Consider the following 23,284-nt stretch of genomic DNA (forward strand, 5'->3'; position numbering starts at 1 on the left):
ACAGCCTGAATTCTAATTTGATTCAATATTTATTTTTTCACCAATAACCCATAATGACAAAGTAAAAACATGTTTTTAGAAATGTTTGCACATTTATCTCAAATTAAATACAGAAATATCTAATTTACATAAATATTAAAATACCCGAATCAATGCTTTATAGAAGTACCTTTGGCAGCGAGTACAGCTTTGCATTGTCTTGGGTACATCTGTATCAGCTTTGCACATCTGGATTTGGGGATTTCTTCCGTTCTTCCCTGTAGATTAAATTAGATGGGAGTGGTGGTGAACAGCAATCTTCAAGTCCTTACACAGATTTTCAATTGGATTCAAGTCTGGGCTTTGGCCGGGCCACTCAAAGACTTTCACATTCTTATTCTGAAGCCATCTCAGCATTGCTTTGGCTGTATGGTTTGGGTCATTGTCCTGTAGGAAGGCAAAATTGTCACCACAGTCTAAGGTTATTTACACTTTGAAGCAGGTTCTCATCAAGGATTTGCCTATTTTTGGCTCCATTCATTGGTCCCTCTATCTTTACTTGTCTCCCAGTTCCTGCTGCTGAAAAGCATCCCCATAGCATGATGCTGCCACCAACATGCTTCACGGTAGGGATTGTGTTACATGGGTGATGAGCTGTGCCTGGTTTCCTACAAACATGGCGCTTTGTATTTAGGCCAAAGAGCTACCCTTTTGTCTTATCAGACCACAGTCTTTTGCCTTATGCTCCGAATCGTCCATGTGCCTTTTTGCAAACTCCAGGCGTGCTGTCATGTACCTTTTTCTCAGGAGTGTCTTCCGTCTGGTCACTCTCCCATAAAGCCCAGATTGGTGAAGTGCTGTAGAGACTGTTGTCCACCAGGCAGGTTCTCGGCCAAGGAAGTTCTGTCAGAGTGGTCATTGGGTTCTTGGTCACCACCCTGACCATTATCCTTCTTTCCCGGTTGCTCAATTTGGTCGGACGCAAGCTCTAGGTAGTCTCGGTAGTTCCATATTTTTACAATTTCCACACTCTAGAATTTTTTTTATAACCATCCCCATATACATGCCTCAACACAATTCTCAGCAATCTACAGAAAGTTTATTGTACTTCATGGTATAGTTTCTGCTCGAACGTGCACACCAACTGTAGGGACCTTATATAGACAGGTGTGTTTCTTTAAATCATGTCCAAACAATTGAATTGGCAACAGGTGGTCTCCAATCACGTTGTAGCAACATCCAGGATGATCAAAGGGAATTGGAAACACCTGAGCTCAATTTGGAGTGTCATAGCAAAGGGGTGTAAATACTTATGTAAATGAGATATTTCTCCACTTCATTTTCAATACATTTGCAAAAAATTCCAATGTTTTGACTTTGTCAATAATACAGTAGGTTATGCTCAGTCACACGTATTGTGTGTAGATGGGTGAGAGATAAAAAAATATATATATATATGGACTATTTTGAATTGAGTTTGTAACACAACAAAATGTAAAATAGGTCAAGGTGTATGAATACTTTCTGAAGGCCTTGTATGTACACTACAGACACAATTGGAACCAATCCAGTCAAGGGCCAAAACTCAAACACGTAACATCTAATGTGGTTTTCCTGTGGTCACTGTGGAGTAAAAAACATCTGTAGAGTTTCATCCACCAGACTATAGGTCTGTGAAGAGAATGATTGGAAACCATCCATTTCCTCATAAATCTCTATGACAAGTCTTCTGGTGTAAATTCCTCCTTCCTTAAGTGTATATAAACATTCCCGATGGAAAATTGGCACACGTCAACACACGGTGTCAATGCATAGGGTATTTCTGAGTTGACCCGTTTTTAGGTGTGTCGAATAGGGTCGATTATCATTATCACAGTTTTGAGAACATTCCATTGCTATTTTTCTTGGAAATGACAATTCCCTAGCTGAATCGAAAAATGTAAATGAATATGGGGGTCATTTCCACAACAGTGCCTCTAGGTGTACAGTATCTATGCCCCACCAACTTAAACACCACAGTTCCTACTGACTTCAGGTGCACCCCAGGAGGTCAAACCAAAACCTGAAGTGCTGACAGAACCTTTACAGGGTGTTAAAGATACAATAACATGAATAAAACAACTTCTCATTTAACACCACGACACATTGAAAGCCAATTACCAGAAGGAAACATCGTTTTCAACATAAAAAAAAAAACATTGCAAGAGCCACAGCCAAATAAAGCAAACCATCTATAGCTAATGTAGCAGCAGATGTCAGTGGAGATGTATTGGCTGTGAGGGGAATGCTAATTTCCCTCTCCATTATTTAATCTAGACGTGAAAGTAGTGACATCCAACTAAGTCCCTCTTCCCTCGGACACGGTGATGAGCTTGGACACGGTGATGAGCTTGGACACGGTGATGAGCTTGGACACGGTGATGAGCTTGGACACGGTGATGAGCTTGGACACGGTGATGAGCTTGGACACGGTGATGAGCTTGGACACGGTGATGAGCTTGGACACGGTGATGAGCTTGGACACGGTGATGAGCTTGGACACGGTGATGAGCTTGGACACGGTGATGAGCTTGGACACGGTGATGAGCTTGGGTGACGGTGATGAGCTTGGACACGGTGATGAGCTTGGACACTGTGATGAGCTTGGACACGGTGATGAGCTTGGACACGGTGATGAGCTTGGACACGGTGATGAGCTTGGACATGAGCTTGGACACGGTGATGAGCTTGGACACGGTGATGAGCTTGACACGATGAGCTTGGACACGGATGAGCTTGGACACGGTGATGAGCTTGGACACGGTGATGAGCTTGGACACGGTGATGAGTTTGGACACTGTGATGAGCTTGGACACTGTGATGAGCTTGGACACGGTGATGAGCTTGGACACTGTGATGAGCTTGGACACGGTGATGAGCTTGGACACGGTGATGAGCTTGGACACTGTGATGAGCTTGGACACGGTGATGAGCTTGGACACTGATGAGCTTGGACACGGTGATGAGCTTGGACACGGTGATGAGCTTGGACACTGTGATGAGCTTGGACACGGTGATGAGCTTGGACACGGTGATGAGCTTGGACACTGTGATGAGCTTTTTACAGCTTGACACTTTGTAAAGTAGATGAAACCGGCTGTCGGCTTTCTCAGTCAGAGGATGAAAAATTGAATTGTTTTCCGGACCGGTTTGTTGAACAAAGAGGAAATTACTTCACACAGAATTAGGTAGGGTCTTTATTCATTTAAATTATTAAGATGCTACATAGTCCATCAAGGTTTAACACCATAGACTGACTACTTGACTAGGAATAGGAATTTTTCTTAGACTTATTTATATACATACAAAACAGTTGCCGACTGCTTACATGGAGCACGATGGTAGACAGGTCAATTGTAGTGTTTTCACAACCATTGGTACAGAGTAGCTCAGCTCAGACCTGTTCTGCCCTCCCTCTAAGCAGTCATGCTTCACACAAGTAGATACAGTAGGTTACGCTCAGTCCCACATAGATACAGTAGGTTACTCTCAGTCACACGTAGATACAGGTGGTTATGCTCAGTCACACGTAGATACAGTAGGTTATGCTCAGTCACACGTAGATACAGTAGGTTACGCTCAGTCACACGTAGATACAGTAGGCTACGCTCAGTCCCACGTAGATACAGGAGGTTACGCTCAGTCACACGTAGATACAGTAGGTTACTCTCAGTCACACGTAGATACAGTAGGCTACGCTCAGTCCCACGTAGATACAGGAGGTTATGCTCAGTCACACGTAGATACAGTAGGTTATGCTCAGTCACACGTAGATACAGTAGGTTACGCTCAGTCACACGTAGATACAGTAGGCTACGCTCAGTCCCACGTAGATACAGGAGGTTATGCTCAGTCACACGTAGATACAGTAGGTTACTCTCAGTCACACGTAGATACAGTAGGTTACGCTCAGTCACACGTAGATACAGTAGGTTACGCTCAGTCATAAAGTAGGTTACGCTGAGTCACACGTAGATACAGTAGGTTACTCTCAGTCACACGTAGATACAGTAGGTTACGCTCAGTCACACGTAGATACAGTAGGTTACGCTCAGTCACACGTAGATACAGTAGGTTACGCTCAGTCACACGTAGATACAGTAGGTTACGCTCAGTCACACGTAGATAGAGGTGGTTATGCTCAGTCACACGTAGATACAGGAGGTTACGCTCAGTCACACGTAGATACAGTAGGTTACGCTCAGTCACACGTAGATACAGTAGGTTACGCTCAGTCACACGTAGATACAGGAGGGTACGCTCAGTCACACGTAGATATAGGTGGTTATGCTCAGTCACACGTAGATACAGGAGGTTACGCTCAGTCACACGTAGATACAGTAGGTTACGCTCAGTCACACGTAGATACAGTAGGTTACGCTCAGTCACGCGTAGATACAGGAGGTTACGCTCAGTCACACGTAGATACAGTAGGTTACGCTCAGTCACACGTAGATACAGGTGGTTATGCTCAGTCACACGTAGATACAGGAGGTTACGCTCAGTCACACGTAGATACAGGTGGTTACGCTCAGTCACACGTAGATACAGTAGGTTACGCTCAGTCACACGTAGATACAGGTGGTTATGCTCAGTCACACGTAGATACAGGAGGTTACGCTCAGTCACACGTAGATACAGTAGGTTATGCTCAGTCACACGTAGATACAGGTGGTTATGCTCAGTCACACGTAGATACAGTAGGTTACGCTCAGTCACACGTAGATACAGGTGGTTACGCTCAGTCACACGTAGATACAGGTGGTTACGCTCAGTCACACGTAGATACAGTAGGTTACTCTCAGTCACACGTAGATACAGGTGGTTACGCTCAGTCACACGTAGATACAGGAGGTTATGCTCAGTCACACGTAGATACAGTAGGTTACGCTCAGTCACACGTAGATACAGTAGGTTACTCTCAGTCACACGTAGATACAGGTGGTTATGCTCAGTCACACGTAGATACAGGAGGGTATGCTCAGTCACACGTAGATACAGGTGGTTATGCTCAATCACACGTAGATACAGGTGGTTATGCTCAGTCACACGTAGATACAGGTGGTTATGCTCAGTCACACGTAGATACAGGAGGTTACGCTCAGTCACACGTAGATACAGTAGGTTACTCTCAGTCACACGTAGATACAGGAGGGTATGCTCAGTCACACGTAGATACAGTAGGTTACTCTCTCCCTCGCTCTTTCCTCAAATTCATACTTCCATCGGCAAGTTATTTTTTGTTATCCATAATCTGCGACAGTGAGATGAAAGAAATTGAGTGTATTGCATTTTTGACATGAATCCCATTAAGGACAAAGCAATCAAAAACAGTAGGGACAAACACAAAAGGCAGAATGGTCCCTTCAGGATATAGTTTAGTATGTTTTAGTTTTCTTGTGAGTTAAATGCAGAGACACGTCAGCTAACAAAACAGTTACATTGATAGATACTGGGAAAAAAACATTCTTGAGAATATAGTGCATTAAAATGAACATGAGTGCAGTGATAACTATAACGGTGAAAGAAACAGACAAGGATCCAAAACTATCGATGCTGACCGTAGTGGGGTGAATGAAGCCAATGACCATGACCATACAGTTGGAGAAATGTTCTTTAAGAGTTACGTGGACAGTCACAGCATGGTGAACGGACTGCATAAACCATTTAAATGACAGTTCTGCCTGACAGATCAACAAATGTACAGCTTGGAGAAGAAAAAAGAAAACCGACAAAACCTCAACAAAACTCACTTCTACAAGTACCTTTCCTCATTCCCTCTCTCCCTTCTTTCCTTCCAGAATAACTTGCTAATAACAGTCACAAAGTAAGTAGGCTATTCAGTGACTCAGTCCCAACCCATCCGGAGTTCATTTAGCTGCATACACTTTTTAATAATACCTCAAACCCTAAAAACCAAAAAAACTTTATCACAAAAAAGAAAAGAAAATGAAAAAAAAAAGTGAAAGGGGGAAAAAAAAATCTGAAGGTTGAGTTGAGAAAATCTAAGGCTGAAAAGAAACATCACAATGATGAAAGCAATTCAATTAAATGTAAAATGTCCCAAAAAATGCAATGCTCTTTAGTGGATGCATGCAATCAAGAATATACTGCCAACTCAGGTATTTATGATCAAAAGGAGGGAAATGTTCTAGCTTGGAAAAACAGAATGGGGAGATGGAGGAGGGGGTTGTTGTGTCGATTAAGGATGTTCCCCAATCACAGAGGAGACGGTCTATACAAAGCCTCTGATTGGAAGAGTCAGTTTGGTTGACAGTAGCCCTGTGCATAATCCCATCTACTTCCTGAAGCCTCCCTGTCAATCATGTTGTAAAGGAGGTGAGACATAAAGAGTGCTGCTCACCTGGTATTACTTAAATCCAGGGTTACTATGGATTCACTACACAGAGTATGCCTACGGCCTGTGGCCACTTGTGAAAATAAATGACAATCCGTGAAAACATTCATTCACACAACGCAAACTGACTCAATCGCAAGCCCCCCACGGTGTTTCACTTTCACTTCAGTGACTATCAATGATCTGCATTTTACTCCCTCCTACTGTATCTGTGGCGTAGGCCAGAATGATTATGTTATGATTAAAGAGATCTTGTAACAAGTTGTTGTTGTTTTTTCTCTCGTTGGTTTGTTCATAACATGGACTTTTGATTTGTATCTTTTTTTATTTGTACATAAATGAACGATTCAAAACTACCCCATTGATATGGCATTTCTGAATAAAAAAAAATCCCAAATCCGTTTGTTTCAATCCCCCGAAAGCATGCGGTTGGCCGTCTCTCGCTTGCCGCTTGCTCTTACAAGACCAACTTGCCGATGATGACTCCGACCACGAAGAAGAGCACGATGAGGGCCACTGTGCGCAGGCTCAGCCCCTCCTCCTTCACCATGGAGTGGGAGGAGTGCTGGGAGGAGGACAACACATTGCTCTTCCTCATCCGCAGGCCATCGTCTTCCTGGATGGGGTGGTGAAACCAAAAGAGAGTGAGAGAAGGAGAAAGATGAAATAGGAACAGAGAGAGAGAGTGAAGAGATAGAGAAAGAGAGAAAAGAGGGGGATAGAGGGGAGAGGGATAGATATGGAGAGAGGAGAAAGAGAGGGGGATAGATATTAGAGGAAAGGAAAAAGAGAATGAGGGGGAGATGGATAGATATGGTGAAATAGAGAAAGAGGGGGAAAAATTACCATCAGTATTATCCACATCCCTCAGTCAAAGATAGGTAATGTCATTTATTCAGTCAAAGATAGGTAATGTCATTTATTCAGTCAAAGATAGGTAATGTCATTTATTCAGTCAAAGATAGGTAATGTCATTTATTCAGTCAAAGATAGGTAATGTCATTTATTCAGTCAAAGATAGGTAATGTCATTTATTCAGTCAAAGATAGGTAATGTCATTTATTCAGTCAAAGATAGGTAATGTCGTCCATTCATTCAAAGGGGATGTGTAAATCATCTAAACCCCCTCAGGACTCCACCAGGCGCCAGCTTTTAACACACTTCATTTCCCAACAGCGGGTGGGCGGGCTCTGTTAGTGTTATCTGGATCCAGGGATGGGAGTGGCCAAAAGCAATTCCGCCTCTGGCACTACTTAAAGGGGAGGTGGCAGGCCAGCGGGTGGCGTGCTGCTCTTTAAAAGGGGAAATCTGGGGCTGCTACATCCATTTTTTAAATTTAAAATGTATAAAACATTAGGGACACCTTCAGTTGCACTCCCTTTTGCCTTAAGAACAGCCTCAAATCGACAGGATATGGACACTACAAGGTGTTGAAAGTGTTCCACAGGGATGTTGGCCCATGTTGACTCCAATGCTTCCCACAGTTGTGTTAAGTTGGCTGGATAATGAATATCCTTTGGGTGGTGAACCATTCTTGACACACACAGGGAAACTGTTGAGCGTGAAAAACCCAGCAGCGTTGCAGTTCTTGAAACAAACCGGTACGCCTGGTCCCTACTGTACTGCCATACCCCGTTCAAAGGCACTTCAATCTTTTGCCTTGCCCATTCACCCTCTGAATGGTACACATACACAATCCATGTCTCAGTTGCTCAAGGCTTAAAAATCCTTCTTTAACCCGTCTCCTCCCTTTCATCTACACTGCTTGAAGTGGATTTAACAAGTGACATCAACAAGGGATCATAGATCACCTGGTCAGGCTATGCCATGGAAAGAGCACCGTTCTTAATGTTTTGTCCACTCAGTGTATAGCCATTGATTGAGTCCCAGACGTCTCCTTGGTTCTCACCCTGATCTGCTTGTTCTCTTCCCGTAGCCGCTGTGCCTCCGTCTGCAACCTCTTACACTCCTCCATGACCTTCTTGACCTCGCCGTCGTCCAGGGTGGAGCTCATGGATTTCATAGACAGTGTGGAGGACTCTGACTTGAGCAGGTTGGACGACATCATCTTGTTGGCATCCGGGTCTTGGTGCTGTGGGTGAAGAGGCGGGAAGAGGGAGAGAGGGCTTAGGTTTATTTCAACATCTTGGTACATATGCAGAAACATACCTCAAAGGTAATGTCACAATAAGGAATCAATATGGAGAAAGTGAATGTTGGTAACTTGTTCTGCTGCAGGCCTGGCTGGTAGTGATTGCAGTCATGTCGTACACTAAGAGAGAGGCAGGCAAGTGCAGTCAAACACGCGCACGCACGCACACACACACACTCCCCCATTCCCAATACTTCCAAAAAGAGACGCAAAAGCTGGTTTCCATTTTCACTCCCAACTACGTGGCACAACGATGCTGTTGCTTCCAGCCATATATCTCGCTGATCATAATTAACAAAAACAACAACGGCCCATTTTCCTGTGGCTTTGTTTATGGGGCTCATATTTTCTGCTCATCCCGGGGGAAGTCATCTTCTACCATCTGTGTGTGCTTTGCAGAGTAATTGCAACAATAATAAACTGTGTGAAAAGTGAGAGTGTGGCCCAGGGAACTATGGTTACGGCTGGGGCTATGGTTACGACTGGGGCTATGGCTAAGGCTGGGGCTATGGTTACAACTGGGGCTATGGTTACGACTGGGGCTATGGTTACGACTGGGGCTATGGCTAAGGCTGGGGCTATGGTTACAACTGGGGCTATGGTTACGACTGGGGCTATGGTTACGACTGGAGCTATGGCTAAGGCTGGGGCTATGGTTATGGCTGGGGCTATGGCTGGGGCTATGGTTATGGCTGGGGCTATGGTGATGGCTGGGGCTATGGTTATGGCTGGGGCTAAGGCTGGGGTTATGGTTATGGCTGGGGCTATGGCTGGGGCTATGGTTATGGCTGGGGCTATGGTGATGGCTGGGGCTATGGTTATGGCTGGGGCTAAGGCTGGGGTTATGGTTATGGCTGGGGTTATGGTTATGGCTGGGGCTATGGTTATGGCTGGGGCTATGGTTATGGCTGGGGCTATGGCTGGGGCTATGGCTGGGGTTATGGCTGGGGCTATGGCTGGGGCTATGGTTATGGCTGGGGTTATGGCTGGGGCTATGGTTATGGCTGGGGTTATGGCTGGGGTTATGGCATGACAAGGGGAGCTCTGCCTCGACTCCTGATGACAGGGATTTTTTCCACAGGGATTTTCTCCACTAAATCACTTGAGTTTTAGAGACGTGTAACGGATGAGACGGAGCGACAGGGAAAGAAAAATACGTGTGTGTGAGAAAAACAAGGAAGAGGGAAGATGACAGAAGATGACAGAAGATGGTAAATATGCAGTTGAAAAAAATCTGGTTGAGAGAACGGCAAGAGTGTGCAACGCTGTCATCAAGGCAAAGGGTGGCTACTTCTAAAATATATTTAGATTTTTAAAACACTTTTTAGGTTACTTCATGATTCCATTTGTGTTATTTCATAGTTTTGACGTCTTCACTATTATTCTACAACATAGTCCAAACTTTTTAATGGTACTTTACATTTTAAGTTTGTTCACAGACTGTATTTAACGGCAATTAAATATTTAAGGCTGAAATGATCCCCAACTCCCGATTGTTCACTATGTCCCCTAAATCAGTAAGGCACATTCTGTCATATGATGTGGGAGTGCCATGCAGTTAAATGATTCTGGGACAAAGGTACAAAATTAATTTCAAAATTATTACTGACAAAATATTGGTTCTCACTCTCTCTCCCATTTAACCAGAGGATACAGTTACTATTAGAATCTCTGGATGTTATGGGGGGAGTCTCAGGAGATGGATGGGTGGGAGGGGGGACTGACAAGCAACCGCGGTTGCTGGGTGGGATGGGTGGCATGCTTTCATCGGGTCGGGGAGGTCGGCTAGGCGGGGTGGGAAACATGGTTTCCGGGTGGAAGGAGACAGGGGGAGAATGTGTCAGGGTTATCTTTGTATACATTTCTCTGAGTGTTTTTGTGTGTGTGTGAATTATGAACATATCTGAATGATTATGACTTTGAATGTTACACCTGTACCAATAACCCCTCTCCTGAAAACTAAATAAAAAGTTGGTTCCAAACCCCCCCGGTAGTTTTGTATTGGAGAGGGCAGTCCATACACACAGAGGGTCTGGAATGGTTAAGATCCCCCTCCCAATATGTTCTACAACTAATAAAACATTTCAGAAAAAGGCTCAGTGCTGTTATCCTCGCAAAGGTTGAGGTATTGAAAACATCATTTTGACCCCTACCTTAAAAGAAAATTAAAAAATGACTCAATTTCTCTGACAAATTGTATTAGTATAAAATAATATAAATTCCCCATTTATTTGAGCATACAATACAGCTTAGTAGTTGAATTATGTATTTTATAGTAGGCTGTCAATTTTTTTGGGGAGGGCAACTATATAAATATTGCAAGAGAGAAGTAATAAGTCTCTATGAACCCACCGTTTTCTCATTCTCCGCCGGCAGCTCAAAGACACACCTCAGTTTGGAGTCCATCAGCTCTTCTGGCTTTGCCTCCTTCCACTGCAGAGAGAGAGGGAGAGACCACAGCCAACAATTGTGAGCCCAAGACCGGGGAAAGCAAACTGGACAGTGATTTACCGGCAGTGAGATTTGTTCCCCCATTGTCTTCCTCCTCCACTTGTTTGAAGTGTTTATCAAACCTTTCTGTTCTGTCACAATCAAGAGGCTTCAGACTCGGCAGTGTTTTGTTTTTCACTAGGTTTGGGCGGTATCCATATTTTCATACTGTCCTTGTGTCATCCCGGAGTATGCGGTATTACAGGCACTGAACATAAGGTTGCTATTTAAAAAAACGCAAAAGACCCCACTGAGTCTCTGTAATCCAAAGGTTAGCAATGCTAACGCGTACATATAAGAATTACACTGGGGATTGTTAGAGAATTGCTAATGAGCACATGCAAACATTTTATACAGGACAGACAACCCAGCTCATAAACTTACACATGTAACAAGAAAATGCTACTCACAGATATTTACTTAAAAAATCGAAATAAATATGACAATTAAATAAAAAACTGAAAATAGTTGTAAAGGTATTGAAAATCATCCCGTGGGTATTTTAAAAATACCCCAGAAAACGGTATACCGCCCAAACCTATTTCTCACCTATCCCAAGTGTGTGTTCCTGTGTGTGTGTCTCAATTGTAATAGCAAACCAAATTCTCAAGAGTCCTGTCACTGCAGGGAAAGCACACAAGAGATCACTTAGGCCTACTTCCGGACGCAAACGAAACCAAGAGAGAGAAGCAGAAAGAGAGAGAAGCAGAAAGAGAGAGAAGCAGAAAGAGAGAGAAGCAGAAAGAGAGAGAAACAGAAAGAGAGAGAAGCAGAAAGTGAGAGAAACAGAAAGAGAGAGAAACAGAAAGCAGTGACAGTGGAACAAATGTTTGTACGGCTTGTTGGTCCTCAATCAAGCTGTGGGCCTAGCCCAGGTTCTTTGTCCTCATCATCTTCCTCAGGGTGTGTGACCCTTGGCCTAGACTGATTTATGGATTTAAGTTCCAAAGTTTATTTGCCATGTGCACAGGATAGAACAGGTGTAAAACAGTACAGTGACATTCTTACCTTGAGACCTCTTTCCAACAATGCAGTGATGATAATAATAAATAGAAAAAAATATATATATATATTGCAAATTATGTGTGTGTGTGTGTATGTATATATATATACACACACACACACACACACACACACACACACACACACACACACACACACACACACACACACACACACACACACAGTGGGGCAAAAAAGTATTTAGTCAGCCACCAATTGTGCATGTTCTCCCGCTTAAAAAGATGAGAGAGTCCTGTAATTTTCATCATAGGTACACTTCAACTATGACAGACAAAATGAGAAAAGAAATCCAGAAAATCACATTGTAGGATTTTTAATGAATTTATTTGCAAATAATGGTGGAAAATAAGTATTTGGTCACCTACAAACAAGCAAGATTTCTGGCTCTCACAGACCTGTAACTTCTTCTTTAAGAGGCTCCTCTGTCCTCCACTCGTTACCTGTATTAATGGCACCTGTTTGAACTTGTTATCAGTATAAAAGACACCTGTCCACAACCTCGAACAGTCACACTCCAAACTCCACTATGGCCAAGACCAAAGAGCTGTCAAATGACACCAGAAACAAAATTGTAGACTTGCACCAGGCTGGGAAGACTGAATCTGCAATAGGTAAGCAGCTTGGTTTGAAGAAATCAACTGTTGGAGCAATTATTAGGAAATGGAAGACATACAAGACCACTGGTAATCTCCCTCGATCTGGGGCTCCACGCAAGATCTCACCCCGTGGGGTCAAAATGATCACAAGAACGGTGAGCAAAAATCCCAGAACCACACGGGGGGAACCTAGTGAATGACCTGCAGAGAGCTGGGACCAAAGTAACAAAGCCTACCATCAGTAACACACTACGCTGCCAGGGACTCAAATCCTGCAGTGCCAGACGTGTCCTCCTGCTTAAGCCAGTACATGTCCAGGCCCGTCTGAAGTTTGCTAGAGAGCATTTGGATGACCCAGAAGAAGATTGGGAGAATGTCATATGGTCAGATGAGGGTGGAAACATCATGCTTTGGGGCTGTTTTTCTGCAAAGGGACCAGGACGACTGATCCGTGTAAAGGAAAGAATGAATGGGGCCATGTATCGTGAGATTTTGAGGGAAAACCTCCCTCCATCAGCAAGGGCATTGAAGATGAAACGTGGCTGGGTCTTTCAGCATGACAATGATCCCAAACACACCGCCCGGGCAACGAAGGAGTGGCTTTGTAAGAAGCATTTCAAGGTCCTGGAGTGGCCTAGCCAGTCTCCAGATCTCAACCCCATAGAAAATCTTTGGAGGGAGTTGAAAGTCTGTGTTGCCCAGCAACAGCCCCAAAACATCACTGCTCGAGAGGAGATCTGCATGGAGGAATGGGCCAAAATACCAGCAACAGTGTGTGAAGACTTACAGAAAACGTTTGACCTCTGTCATTGCCAACAAAGGGTATTTAACAAAGTATTGAGATAAACTTTTGTTATTGACCAAATAATTATTTTCCACCATAATTTGCAAATAAGTGCATTAAAAATCCTACAATGTGATTTTCTGGATTTTCTTTCTCATTTTGTCTGAAGCGTACCTATGATGAAAATTACAGGCCTCTCTCATCTTTTTAAGTGGGAGAACTTGCACAATTGGTGGCTGACTAAATACTTTGCCCCACTGTGTATATATATATATATATATATATATATATATATATATATATATATATATATGTACATGTAAACATGGCTGAAAAGTGACTGGTAGAAGGAATATATAAATACGTATGGTAATATACTAGTGGTAATATACACTAGCAGTCAGAAGTTTTAGGACACCTACTGATGGGTCATTCTTTATTTTTTACTATTTTCTACATTATAGGATAATAGTGAAGACATCAAAACTATGAAATAACACATATGGAATCATGTAATATCCCCCCAAAAAGTGTTAAAAAAGTGTTCTCTTTGCTTATTTGAGCTGTTCTTGCCAAAATACGAACTTGGTCTTTTACCAAATAGGGGTATCTTCTGTATACCACCCCTACCTTGTCACAACACAACTGATTGGCTCCAATGCATTAAGAAAGAAACAAATTCCACAAATTCACTTTGAATTGAAATGCATTCCAAGTGACTTCCTCATGAAGCTGGTTGAGAGAATGCCAAGCGTGTGCAAAGCTGTCATCAAGGCAAATGGTGGCTATTTGAAGAATATGAAATATAAAATATATTTGGATTTGTTTAACACTTTTTTGGTTACTACATGATTCCATATGTGCTATTTCATAGTTTTGATGTCTTCACTATTGTTATACAATGTAGAAAATAGTAAAAATTAAGAAAAACCCTTGAATGAGTAGGTGTTTTAAAACGTTTGACTGGTAGTGTATACATGTAAACAGGAGTACTAGTGACCAGTAGCAGAATAAATAGATCAATACTATCGGTAATGGAATTGGTAATGGCAATCAATGGACAGCAGCGTAATGGAGTAATACATCTAATCAATAATCATTTTAGCAGCAGTGTAGGTTGTGTATGAGTGGGTAGATGGGCACAGAGTCAGTGTGGAGAGTCTGTGGGAGAGTCAGTTTGGATTATCTGTGGGAGAGTCCGTGTGGAGAGTCAGTGTGGAGAGGGAGCAGTAGTTGTTAGCCATTTAACACTCTTATGGTCAGGGGATTGAAGCTGTTTAGGAGTCTATTTTGGTGTCTATTTGTCTGAGCCTTGATGCACTGGTTGCGCCTGCCGGACGGGAGCATGGAGAACAGTCCATGTCGGGGGGCTGGAGACTTTGGCAATTTCTCGTGCCTTTCTCAGATACCGCCTGGTGTGTATGTCCTGGATGGCTGGCGGCTCACCCCCAGTAATGGGCTGGGCCGTCCTACCACCCTCTATAGGGCCCTCTGGTCGAGGGCGGTGCAGTTGCCATACCAGACAGTGATTACAACCAGTCAGGATGCTCTCGATGGCGCAGCAGGATCTGAGGGTCTGTGTCAAATAATTTCAGCCTCCTGAGGGAGAAAAAGGGGGTTGACGTGCCTTCTTTACGACTGTACCGGTGTGAGAGTCCTCAGTGATGTGGACACAGAGGAACTTGAAGCTCTTGACCCTCTTCACTGCGGCCCAGTTGATGTGGATGTGCACCCACCCCTATTTCCTGACGTTCACGATCAGCTCCCCACTGGGCACACACTGGTTGAATCAATGTTTTTTCCCCACGTCATTTCAATTAAAATATGTTGAACCAACGTGGAATAGACGTTGAATTGACGTCTGTGCCTTTGTCTTGCTGACGTTGAGTGAGAGGTTGTTGTCCTGGCACCATGCTGCCAGTTCTCTGACCTCCTCCCTGTAGGCTGTCTCATCGCTGTTGGTGATCCCAACACCGTTGTGTCGTCAGCAAACTTGATGATGGTGTTGGAGTCGTGCTTAGCCACGCAGTCGTGGGTAAACAGGAAATACAGGAGGGGACTAAGCACCCACCCCTGGAGGGCCCCTGTGTTGAGGGTCAGCGTGACGGATGTGTTGTTGCCTACCGGCCTGTCAGTCCCAGGGTCCTGAGCTTGGTGACAAGCTTAGAGGGCACTATGGTGCTGAACGCTGAGCTGTAGTCGAGGAACAGCATTCTCACAGGTATTCCTCTTGTCCAGGTGGGAGAGGGCAGTGTGGAGAGCAATTCAGATTGCATTGTCTATGGTTCTGATGGGGCGGTATGCAAATTGGAGTGTGTCTAGCGTGTCTGGGATAATGTAGTTGATGTGTGCCATGACCGGCCTTTCAAAGCACTTCATGATTACAGATGTGAGTGCTGCAGGGTGGTAGTCATTTTGGCATGAAGCCTTAAGAGTTCTTGGAAACAGGAATGATGGTGGTCAACTTGAGACGTGGGGATATCAGTCATATTGGTATTGTCAAATCATTGTTAGAAATGCACAATATATTTGTCATGTTGGTATTGTTCAAGGGGGCCGAATACTTTCGCAAGGCACTGTATGTACAATATACTAGTCATATCAGCAGATGTGTTCAGGTAAAAATATCTATGCTATAATTAACGGCCCAGATTTCCATATTGGTGCAATTTCTTCTATAGTATGCGTATGTGTGTGTGTGTGTGTGTGAGTGAGAGAGTGAGTGAGTGACTGGACGGTGACAGGACACACTCACCACTCCCTCCATGTCTGTCATTTCAGGTGGGGCCAGCATGGACTGCACCATGAACTTGTGTTTGCTTTTCTCGTTGGGGTCGTAGTCGAAAGGCTGCAGCATCACTGGGAGAAGGGCACAGCAGAAAGAAACATAAATATACATACAGAATTGTGTTCCTTAGGCACAAAACTGAAGAAACCTGAAAGAGGAGGGGCCTGCTTGGACCTGTCCATTAAGAAACCCTGATTTTCGTTTTGCATTTCAAAATGTTTTGCTATTGTTTGCCCTAGGTCTATGAGCTTTGGGACAGCAGAGCGTCTCTATAGCGGAGTGGTGCTTGTATATGATCCGATCCCTTACCAGACAATAGCAAAGTTGTCTGGTGGGTGAAAAGAATATGACTGTTGAAAATGTGGATGTTCAAAGTCAATGAGCGTTATAGGGATAGTGCGAGATTTTGTTAATTGGATGTCTCTGCGTGCAGTTTGATTGAAGTTGCTAACTTGCGTTAGCGTAATGGCTGGTAGTCCATGGGATCAGACTTCCACAAACTCCTATTCATTGCGCTAACGCTAGTTAGCAATCACTCGCGAAACTACCTTCAACTTCAATAAAATGCGTGCTTTTGTCAGCACATTCTCCTAATTCTGTGTTTCAGTTGAAGTACTCTGATTTGAAGGAGATTTATTAACAAGTATTCAAACGATAAACGATGTGGTACCCTATTCCTGTTATAGGGCATAAAGGCTCTGGTCAAAAGTAGTGCACTATAATAAAGGGAATGGGGTGCCATTTGGGGATGTGATATATTCATGTTACCATGACTGCAAAACATTGACGGATCTACATAACTCCTCACTGATGGCAATTTTTCGAACAGCTTCAATGTTTTTCACTTTAACATTACAAATTGCCCTAATAAAAAACAGGTGTGTCTGAAAATGATTTTACCCATCGTCTCTTCACATCATCCAATCAAGTGTTATTTGATGTCATTCCAATGACCAAAATGTATTTTCAAGCTGTTCAAATGATTTACAATGATCACTTTCTTATGTTGGTGTCTCAACTGCTCTGGCAGAGAATAAAATGGGTATTGATGGGTAATCTTTTTCCTCATCTTCATTACTGTTTTAAGAGGAGCGCGTTTGGACTCAAAGGGGCTGCGCGTTTAACATCAATACCGACTGTGGGAGTGATTTCGGGGGAGCTATGGCTAACTTTCATTCAAAACAAATGACCTCTTCATTTCAAAGCCAGTGCTAGCGCTCTCAGATGTGGCGAACTAGGACGGCTCTCGTATATGGCACATGCCAATTCTCTCCGGAGTACAAAAAACTTCACAAGTGTTCTTGTATGCCATTACGGCAATCAAGCAAGTTCAATATTGCAAACCAAAAACAGACGGCTGAAACAGATTGACATCCTGTTGCAGTCAGACCCAATTTGCGCAGCCATCCACCCTGGGTCCAAAGGGAAGGAAAACATGTACGTTCTTGGAGGGTCATTAAATAACCTAAAATAAGTCCCAAATTTGTCAAAAAATATTTTTCAAAACTCACACGCTTTGAATGACATAACTAAACCAGTCCTGACAGCTCCTTTTTATCCTGTGATATATTATGGACACCTTCATATGCGGGATAACGTTCCTAATATTCAGAGAAGTTAATTGTAGTAAAACAGAAAATTATTTGCTTGTTTTTCCTTACTGGTTGTTGATTAAATAGAGCTATTAGAAGAGGGAGAGTTGGGAGTGCTTAAATGATTGGGTCCCTGGGGACTAAACTATGGAATTATTATCCATATCAACCTCAAAGTCTGCTAGTGGATCCATTCACAAAGGAAAGACCGAGGGAGGCCATGACTACTGCTAAATACCACAAGCTACAACTGAGAGAACAAGGGCCCCAAGCACTCTGAAAGCTATAGTGATAGACTGAGAGAACAAGGGCCCCAAGCACTCTGAAAGCTATAGTGATAGACTGAGAGAACAAGGGCCCCAAGCACTCTGAAAGCTATAGTGAGAGACAGAGAAAAGGGCCTCAAGCACACTGAAAGCTATAGAGATAGACTGAGCGAAAGGGCCCCAAGCACTCTGAAAGCTATAGTGATAGGATTGTATGGTTAGACCTATAGGCTACTTCCAGCATTCCAGCAGAGATTAGTATATACAGTGGGGCAAAAAAGTATTTAGTCAGCCACCAATTGTGCAAGTTCTCCCACTTAAAAAGACGAGAGGCCTGTAATTTTCATCATAGGTACACTTCAACTATGACAGACAAAATGAGATTTTTTTCTCTCCAGAAAATCACATTTTGCCCCACTGTATAGCACTTTTGCCTCTGAAAGTTCCCTTAAACTAAAAAGGGGTCCCCTAAGTGGAAGAAGTATTGTGCAGAAATTATATTGTTAGCTTAGCTAAGGATTGTGTAGTTTCAAGAGTTGAGAAATTGATTGAATTTCCATTTGTACTGTATAGCAATAATTCATATGCAGTTCAAGAAGAAATATCCAAAACTCTGTAATGTTCCTTAGTGGTTTCTTGAGACACACCATCTCAATGAACCGCTGGTGAGCATTAGAGTTGTGGATATTTCTTCCTTTAAGTAATGTCCCATCCAAATGGAGTGAGATGATTCATTAAGCAACTTCATCACTCTAAATACTGATCTACATCTTGATCGGGAGATTGGATCTCTCACAACAATAATGTGGACCAATAATGTGTCCTGAGGAAAAAGTTGGCAAAACATTGGCCAGCCATAAAGAAAGGAATTGCCTAAGCTTTTTCTATAGAATGTTGAAATGTCTTGAGGGCTTAAAAGTCCTTCAATTTGTTGACACAAGGCCCCTCTCGGTGCTTTCGAGAGCTCTATAGTTTCTAGGGCTGGGAATTGCCAGGGACCTCACGATACGATATTAGCACGATACTTAGGTGCCGATACGATATGTATTGCGATTCTCACGATTCTATGTGTATTGCGATTCGATACTGCGATTGTATTGCGATTTGATGGTACAAACATATTGCTCACTATATGTCTGTTGCAAAGGGGCAATAGAGAGACATGAGAAAACAGAAAATGAGTTGGAAATAAAAAGTGCTGAAACCATGTTACAATATGAAACTGTATCGATCCCACAATCACTAATATTTTATCATAAAACAGCAGCACAATACCAATCAAGTTGAGCATCTCTGTGGTGTGCGTTTAACATATAACGTTTTGTGGGGGTTAACCTAAGCTTTAAAAGCAGTGTGTGTCTCCAACTGAGCCTGCAAATGACACATTAGGGATTTTAGATATACTTTGGCAAAGTGTTCCCTTTCGGTCTAGGCAAAGTGAATTTCCACATTGCCTTTTGTGCTAATCTGTTTACAATTAGAGAGAAAAGACTCTGTTGGAGGAGAAGGGCTGTGGCTGTCTGAAGCCGGGGTTCTTTGTCGCCCACTACAGATTCCCTTGGTGACTCGAAGTGTGGCCTGAAACTGAATCCAGCCAGTGAAAATGGAGCTGGTGGCAGCAAATAGCCATGTTAGTGGACTCAGGAAACACTAGCCAGGTCCTGTCTCCCTCAAAGAGCAGTCCTGGGGTGAGAACACAGCTGTTGGTCCAAGGGGGGCAGAGAGAGAACCCCATCTCAAGCCAACAGAAAGCATACGGTCTGCATACTATTCTGCAGAACTGCCTGGACTTCTCAACTGATTTGACAAAATACTACTTTACATAAATACCTCATGTACACACTATTTCTCCAATGATTTGATTCTAAGAGGTGCAGGGATGTCACAATTTTGGTCTTCACCGAGGTGGTCCGGAGGACCACATTGAAAATGGGTTATATTGCCTCGCTGTCACAATCTGCCCAAAAGCATTTCTCTATCCGTCGTTTTGCTATGCTCTCCTACTGTCTAGCTGTTTATTTATTTTTTAACCTTTACTTAACTAGGCAAGTCAGTTAAGAACAAACTCTTATTTTCAATGACGGCCTAGGAACAGTGGGTTAACTGCCTGTTATTAGTGGGCTTGATGTGGTGAAGAGAATGTATATTACTGCAGGGGTTGCCATTAAGCTCTTAAAGGCACTTGCCCATCAGGCAAGTCCAGTTAATGTTTTACTTTCCCAAAGGTCGTGGTCACTTGCCCCAAAAATGTAAATGGTCTGTTACATGGACAATGGTTAAAATGGCAAGTACCTTTCATTTTAATATTGTTTGAATGCGCCAGCACACTTATAACAACATTCAAACCCAATTTTTTGAATAACTTGCATGCAATTCTGTAAGGAAGTTTCATTACTTAGACAGACTTCTGTTGAAAAGGTTTAAAGTTACACAGTACCAGTGAAAAGTTTGGACACACCTACTCATTCAAGGGTTTTTCTGTATTTTTATTATTTTCTACATTGTAGAATAATAGTGAAGACATCAAATAGATGAAATAACACATATTGAATCATGTAGTAACCAAACAAATTGTTAAACAAATCAAAATATATTTACATTTGAGATTCTTCAAAGTAGCCACCATTTGCTTTGATGACAGCTTTGCACACTCTTTGCATTCTCTCAACCAGCCTCATGAGGTAGTCACCTGGTATGCATTTCAATTAACATGTGTGCCTTGTTAAAAGTGAATTTGCGGAATTTCTTTCCTTCTTAATGCGTTTGAGACAATCAGTTGTGTTGTGACAAGGTAGGGGTGGTATACAGAAGATGGCCCTATTTGGTAAAATACCAAGTCCATATTATGGCAAGAACAGCTCAAATAAGCAAAGAGAAACGACAGTGCTTCATTACTTTAAAGACATGAAGGTCAGTCAGTCTGAAAAATGTCAAGAACTTTGAAGGTTTCTTCAAGTGCAGCCACAAAAACCATCAAGCGCTATGATAAAGTGGCTCTCATGAGGACCGCCACAGGAAAGGAAGACCCCCAGAGTTTTTCTGCTGCAGAGGATTAGTTCATTAGCAGCATCAGAAATTGCAGCCCAAATAAATGCTTCAAAGAGTTCAAGTAACAGACACATCTCAACATCAACTGTTCAGGAGACTGTGTGAATCAGGCCTTCATGGTCGAATTGCCACAAAGAAACCACTACTAAGTATCCCCCTTTCCCAATCCCTTGCTAAAGGACACCATCCTGTAGCACAAACTCCAAAAGGTTCTGGGACACTAAAGTCCATGGAGAATAAGAGCACCTTCTCCCAGCTGCCCACTGCACTGAGGCTAGGAAACACTGATAACACGATAATCAAGAATTTTCATAAGCATTTTTCTATGGATGGCCATGCTCTCTACCTGGCTACCCCTACCCGGTCAACAGCTCTGCACCCCCCACAGCAACTTGCCCAAGCTTCCCCCATTTCTCCTTCACCCAAATCTAGATAGCTGATGTTCTGAAAGAGCTACAAAATCTGGACCCCTACAAATCAGCTGGGCTAGACAATCTGGACCCCTACAAATCAGCTGGGCTAGACAATCTGGACCCTCTCTTTCTAAAATTATCCGCCACAATTGTTGCAACCCCTATTACTAGCCTGTTCAAACTCTCTTTCGTATCGTCTGAGATCCCTAAAGATTGGAAAGCTGCCGCGGTCATCCCTCTCATTAATGAGGGAGACACTCCAGACGCAAACTGTTACAGACCTATATCTATCCTACCCTGCCTTTCTAAAGTCTTCGAAAGCCAAATTAACAAACAGATCCCTGACCATTTTGAATCCCACCGTACCTTCTCCGCTATGCAATCTGGTTTCCGAGCTGGTCATGGGTGTAACTCAGCCACGCTCAAGGTCCTAAACGATATCATAACTACCATCGATAAAAGACAATACTGTGCAGCCGTCTTCATCAACCTGGCCAAGGCTTTCGACTCTGTCAATCACCCCATTCTTATCAGCAGACTCAACAGCCTTGGTATCTCACAAATGACTGCCTCACCTGGTTCACCAACTACTTCTCAGAGTTCAGTGGGGCCTGTTGTCCGGACCTGTGGCAGTCTATGGGGGTGCCACAGGGTTAAATTTTCGGGCCGACTCCTTTCTCTGTATACATCAATGCTGTCGCTCTTGCTGCTGGTGATTCTATAATCCACCTCTACGCAGACGACACCATTCTGTATAATTCTGGCCCTTCTTTGGACACTGTGTTAACAAACCTCCAAACGAGCTTCTTCCGTGGCCGCCAACTGCTCTTAAATGCAAGTAAAACTAAATGCATGTTCTTCAACCGATCGCTGCCTGCACCAGCCCGCCTAGCATCACTACTCTGGACGGTTCTTACTTAGGTATTTGTAGTTGCCCACATATTCTAAGTGTCTGGCTAGACTGTAAACTCTCCTTCCAGACTCACATTAAGCATCTCCAATCCAAAATTAATTCCCGGCTTCCTATTTCGCAACAAATTATCATTCATTCATGCTGTCAAACATACCCCCGTAAAACTGACTATCCTACCGATCCTTGACTTCGGCGATGTCATTTACAAAATAGCCTCCAACACTGTACTCAGCAAATTGGATGTAGTCTATCCCAGTGCCATCCGTTTTGTCACCAAAGCCCCATTTCCTACCCACCACTGCGACCTGTATGCTCTCATTGGCTGGCCCTCACTTCATGTTCGTCGCCAAACCCACTGGCTCCAGGTCATCTATAAATCTTTGCTAGGTAAAGCTCCATATCTCATCTCAGCTCACTGGTCAACATAGCAGCACCCACCCGTAGCAGGTATATGCCACAGGTCATCCACAGAGCCAACTCCTCCTTTGGCTGCCTTTCCTTCCAGTTCTCTGCTGCCGTTGACTGGAACAAATTGCAAAAACCACTAAAGCTGGAGTCTTATATCTCCCTCACAAAATTTTAGCACCAGCTGTCAGAGCAGCTTACCAATCATTGCACATGTACACAGCCCATCTGTAAATAGCCCACCCAACTATCACATCCCCATATTGTTATTTATTTCTTTGCTCCTTTGCACCCCAGTATCTCTACTTGCACATTCATATTCTGCACATCTATCAGACGAGTGTTTAATTGCTAAATTGTAAATATTTTGCCACTATGTCCTATTTATTGCCTTACCTCCCTGATCTTACTACATTTGCACACACTGTATATATATTT

General features: G+C 43.2%; 1 protein-coding gene across 1 annotated transcript in view; it reads right to left on the reverse strand.

Annotated features, from left to right (window-relative positions):
* Positions 1-6,521: 6,521 nt before the first annotated feature.
* Positions 6,522-23,284, reverse strand: part of LOC115144256 (vesicle-associated membrane protein-associated protein B-like) — a 36,613-nt gene continuing 19,850 nt past the window's right edge. Inside the window, exons 3-6 of the mRNA XM_029685154.2 lie at positions 16,177-16,280; positions 10,881-10,961; positions 8,286-8,468; positions 6,522-6,992 (exon numbers count right to left, since the gene is read on the reverse strand). Coding sequence (XP_029541014.1) covers positions 6,834-6,992; positions 8,286-8,468; positions 10,881-10,961; positions 16,177-16,280 — 527 coding nt within the window. The 3' untranslated portion in view covers positions 6,522-6,833. The remainder of the gene's footprint in view (positions 6,993-8,285; positions 8,469-10,880; positions 10,962-16,176; positions 16,281-23,284) is intronic.

The sequence above is a fragment of the Oncorhynchus nerka genome, linkage group LG2 (assembly GCF_034236695.1).
Source record: "Oncorhynchus nerka isolate Pitt River linkage group LG2, Oner_Uvic_2.0, whole genome shotgun sequence".
Lineage (NCBI taxonomy): Eukaryota > Metazoa > Chordata > Actinopteri > Salmoniformes > Salmonidae > Oncorhynchus > Oncorhynchus nerka.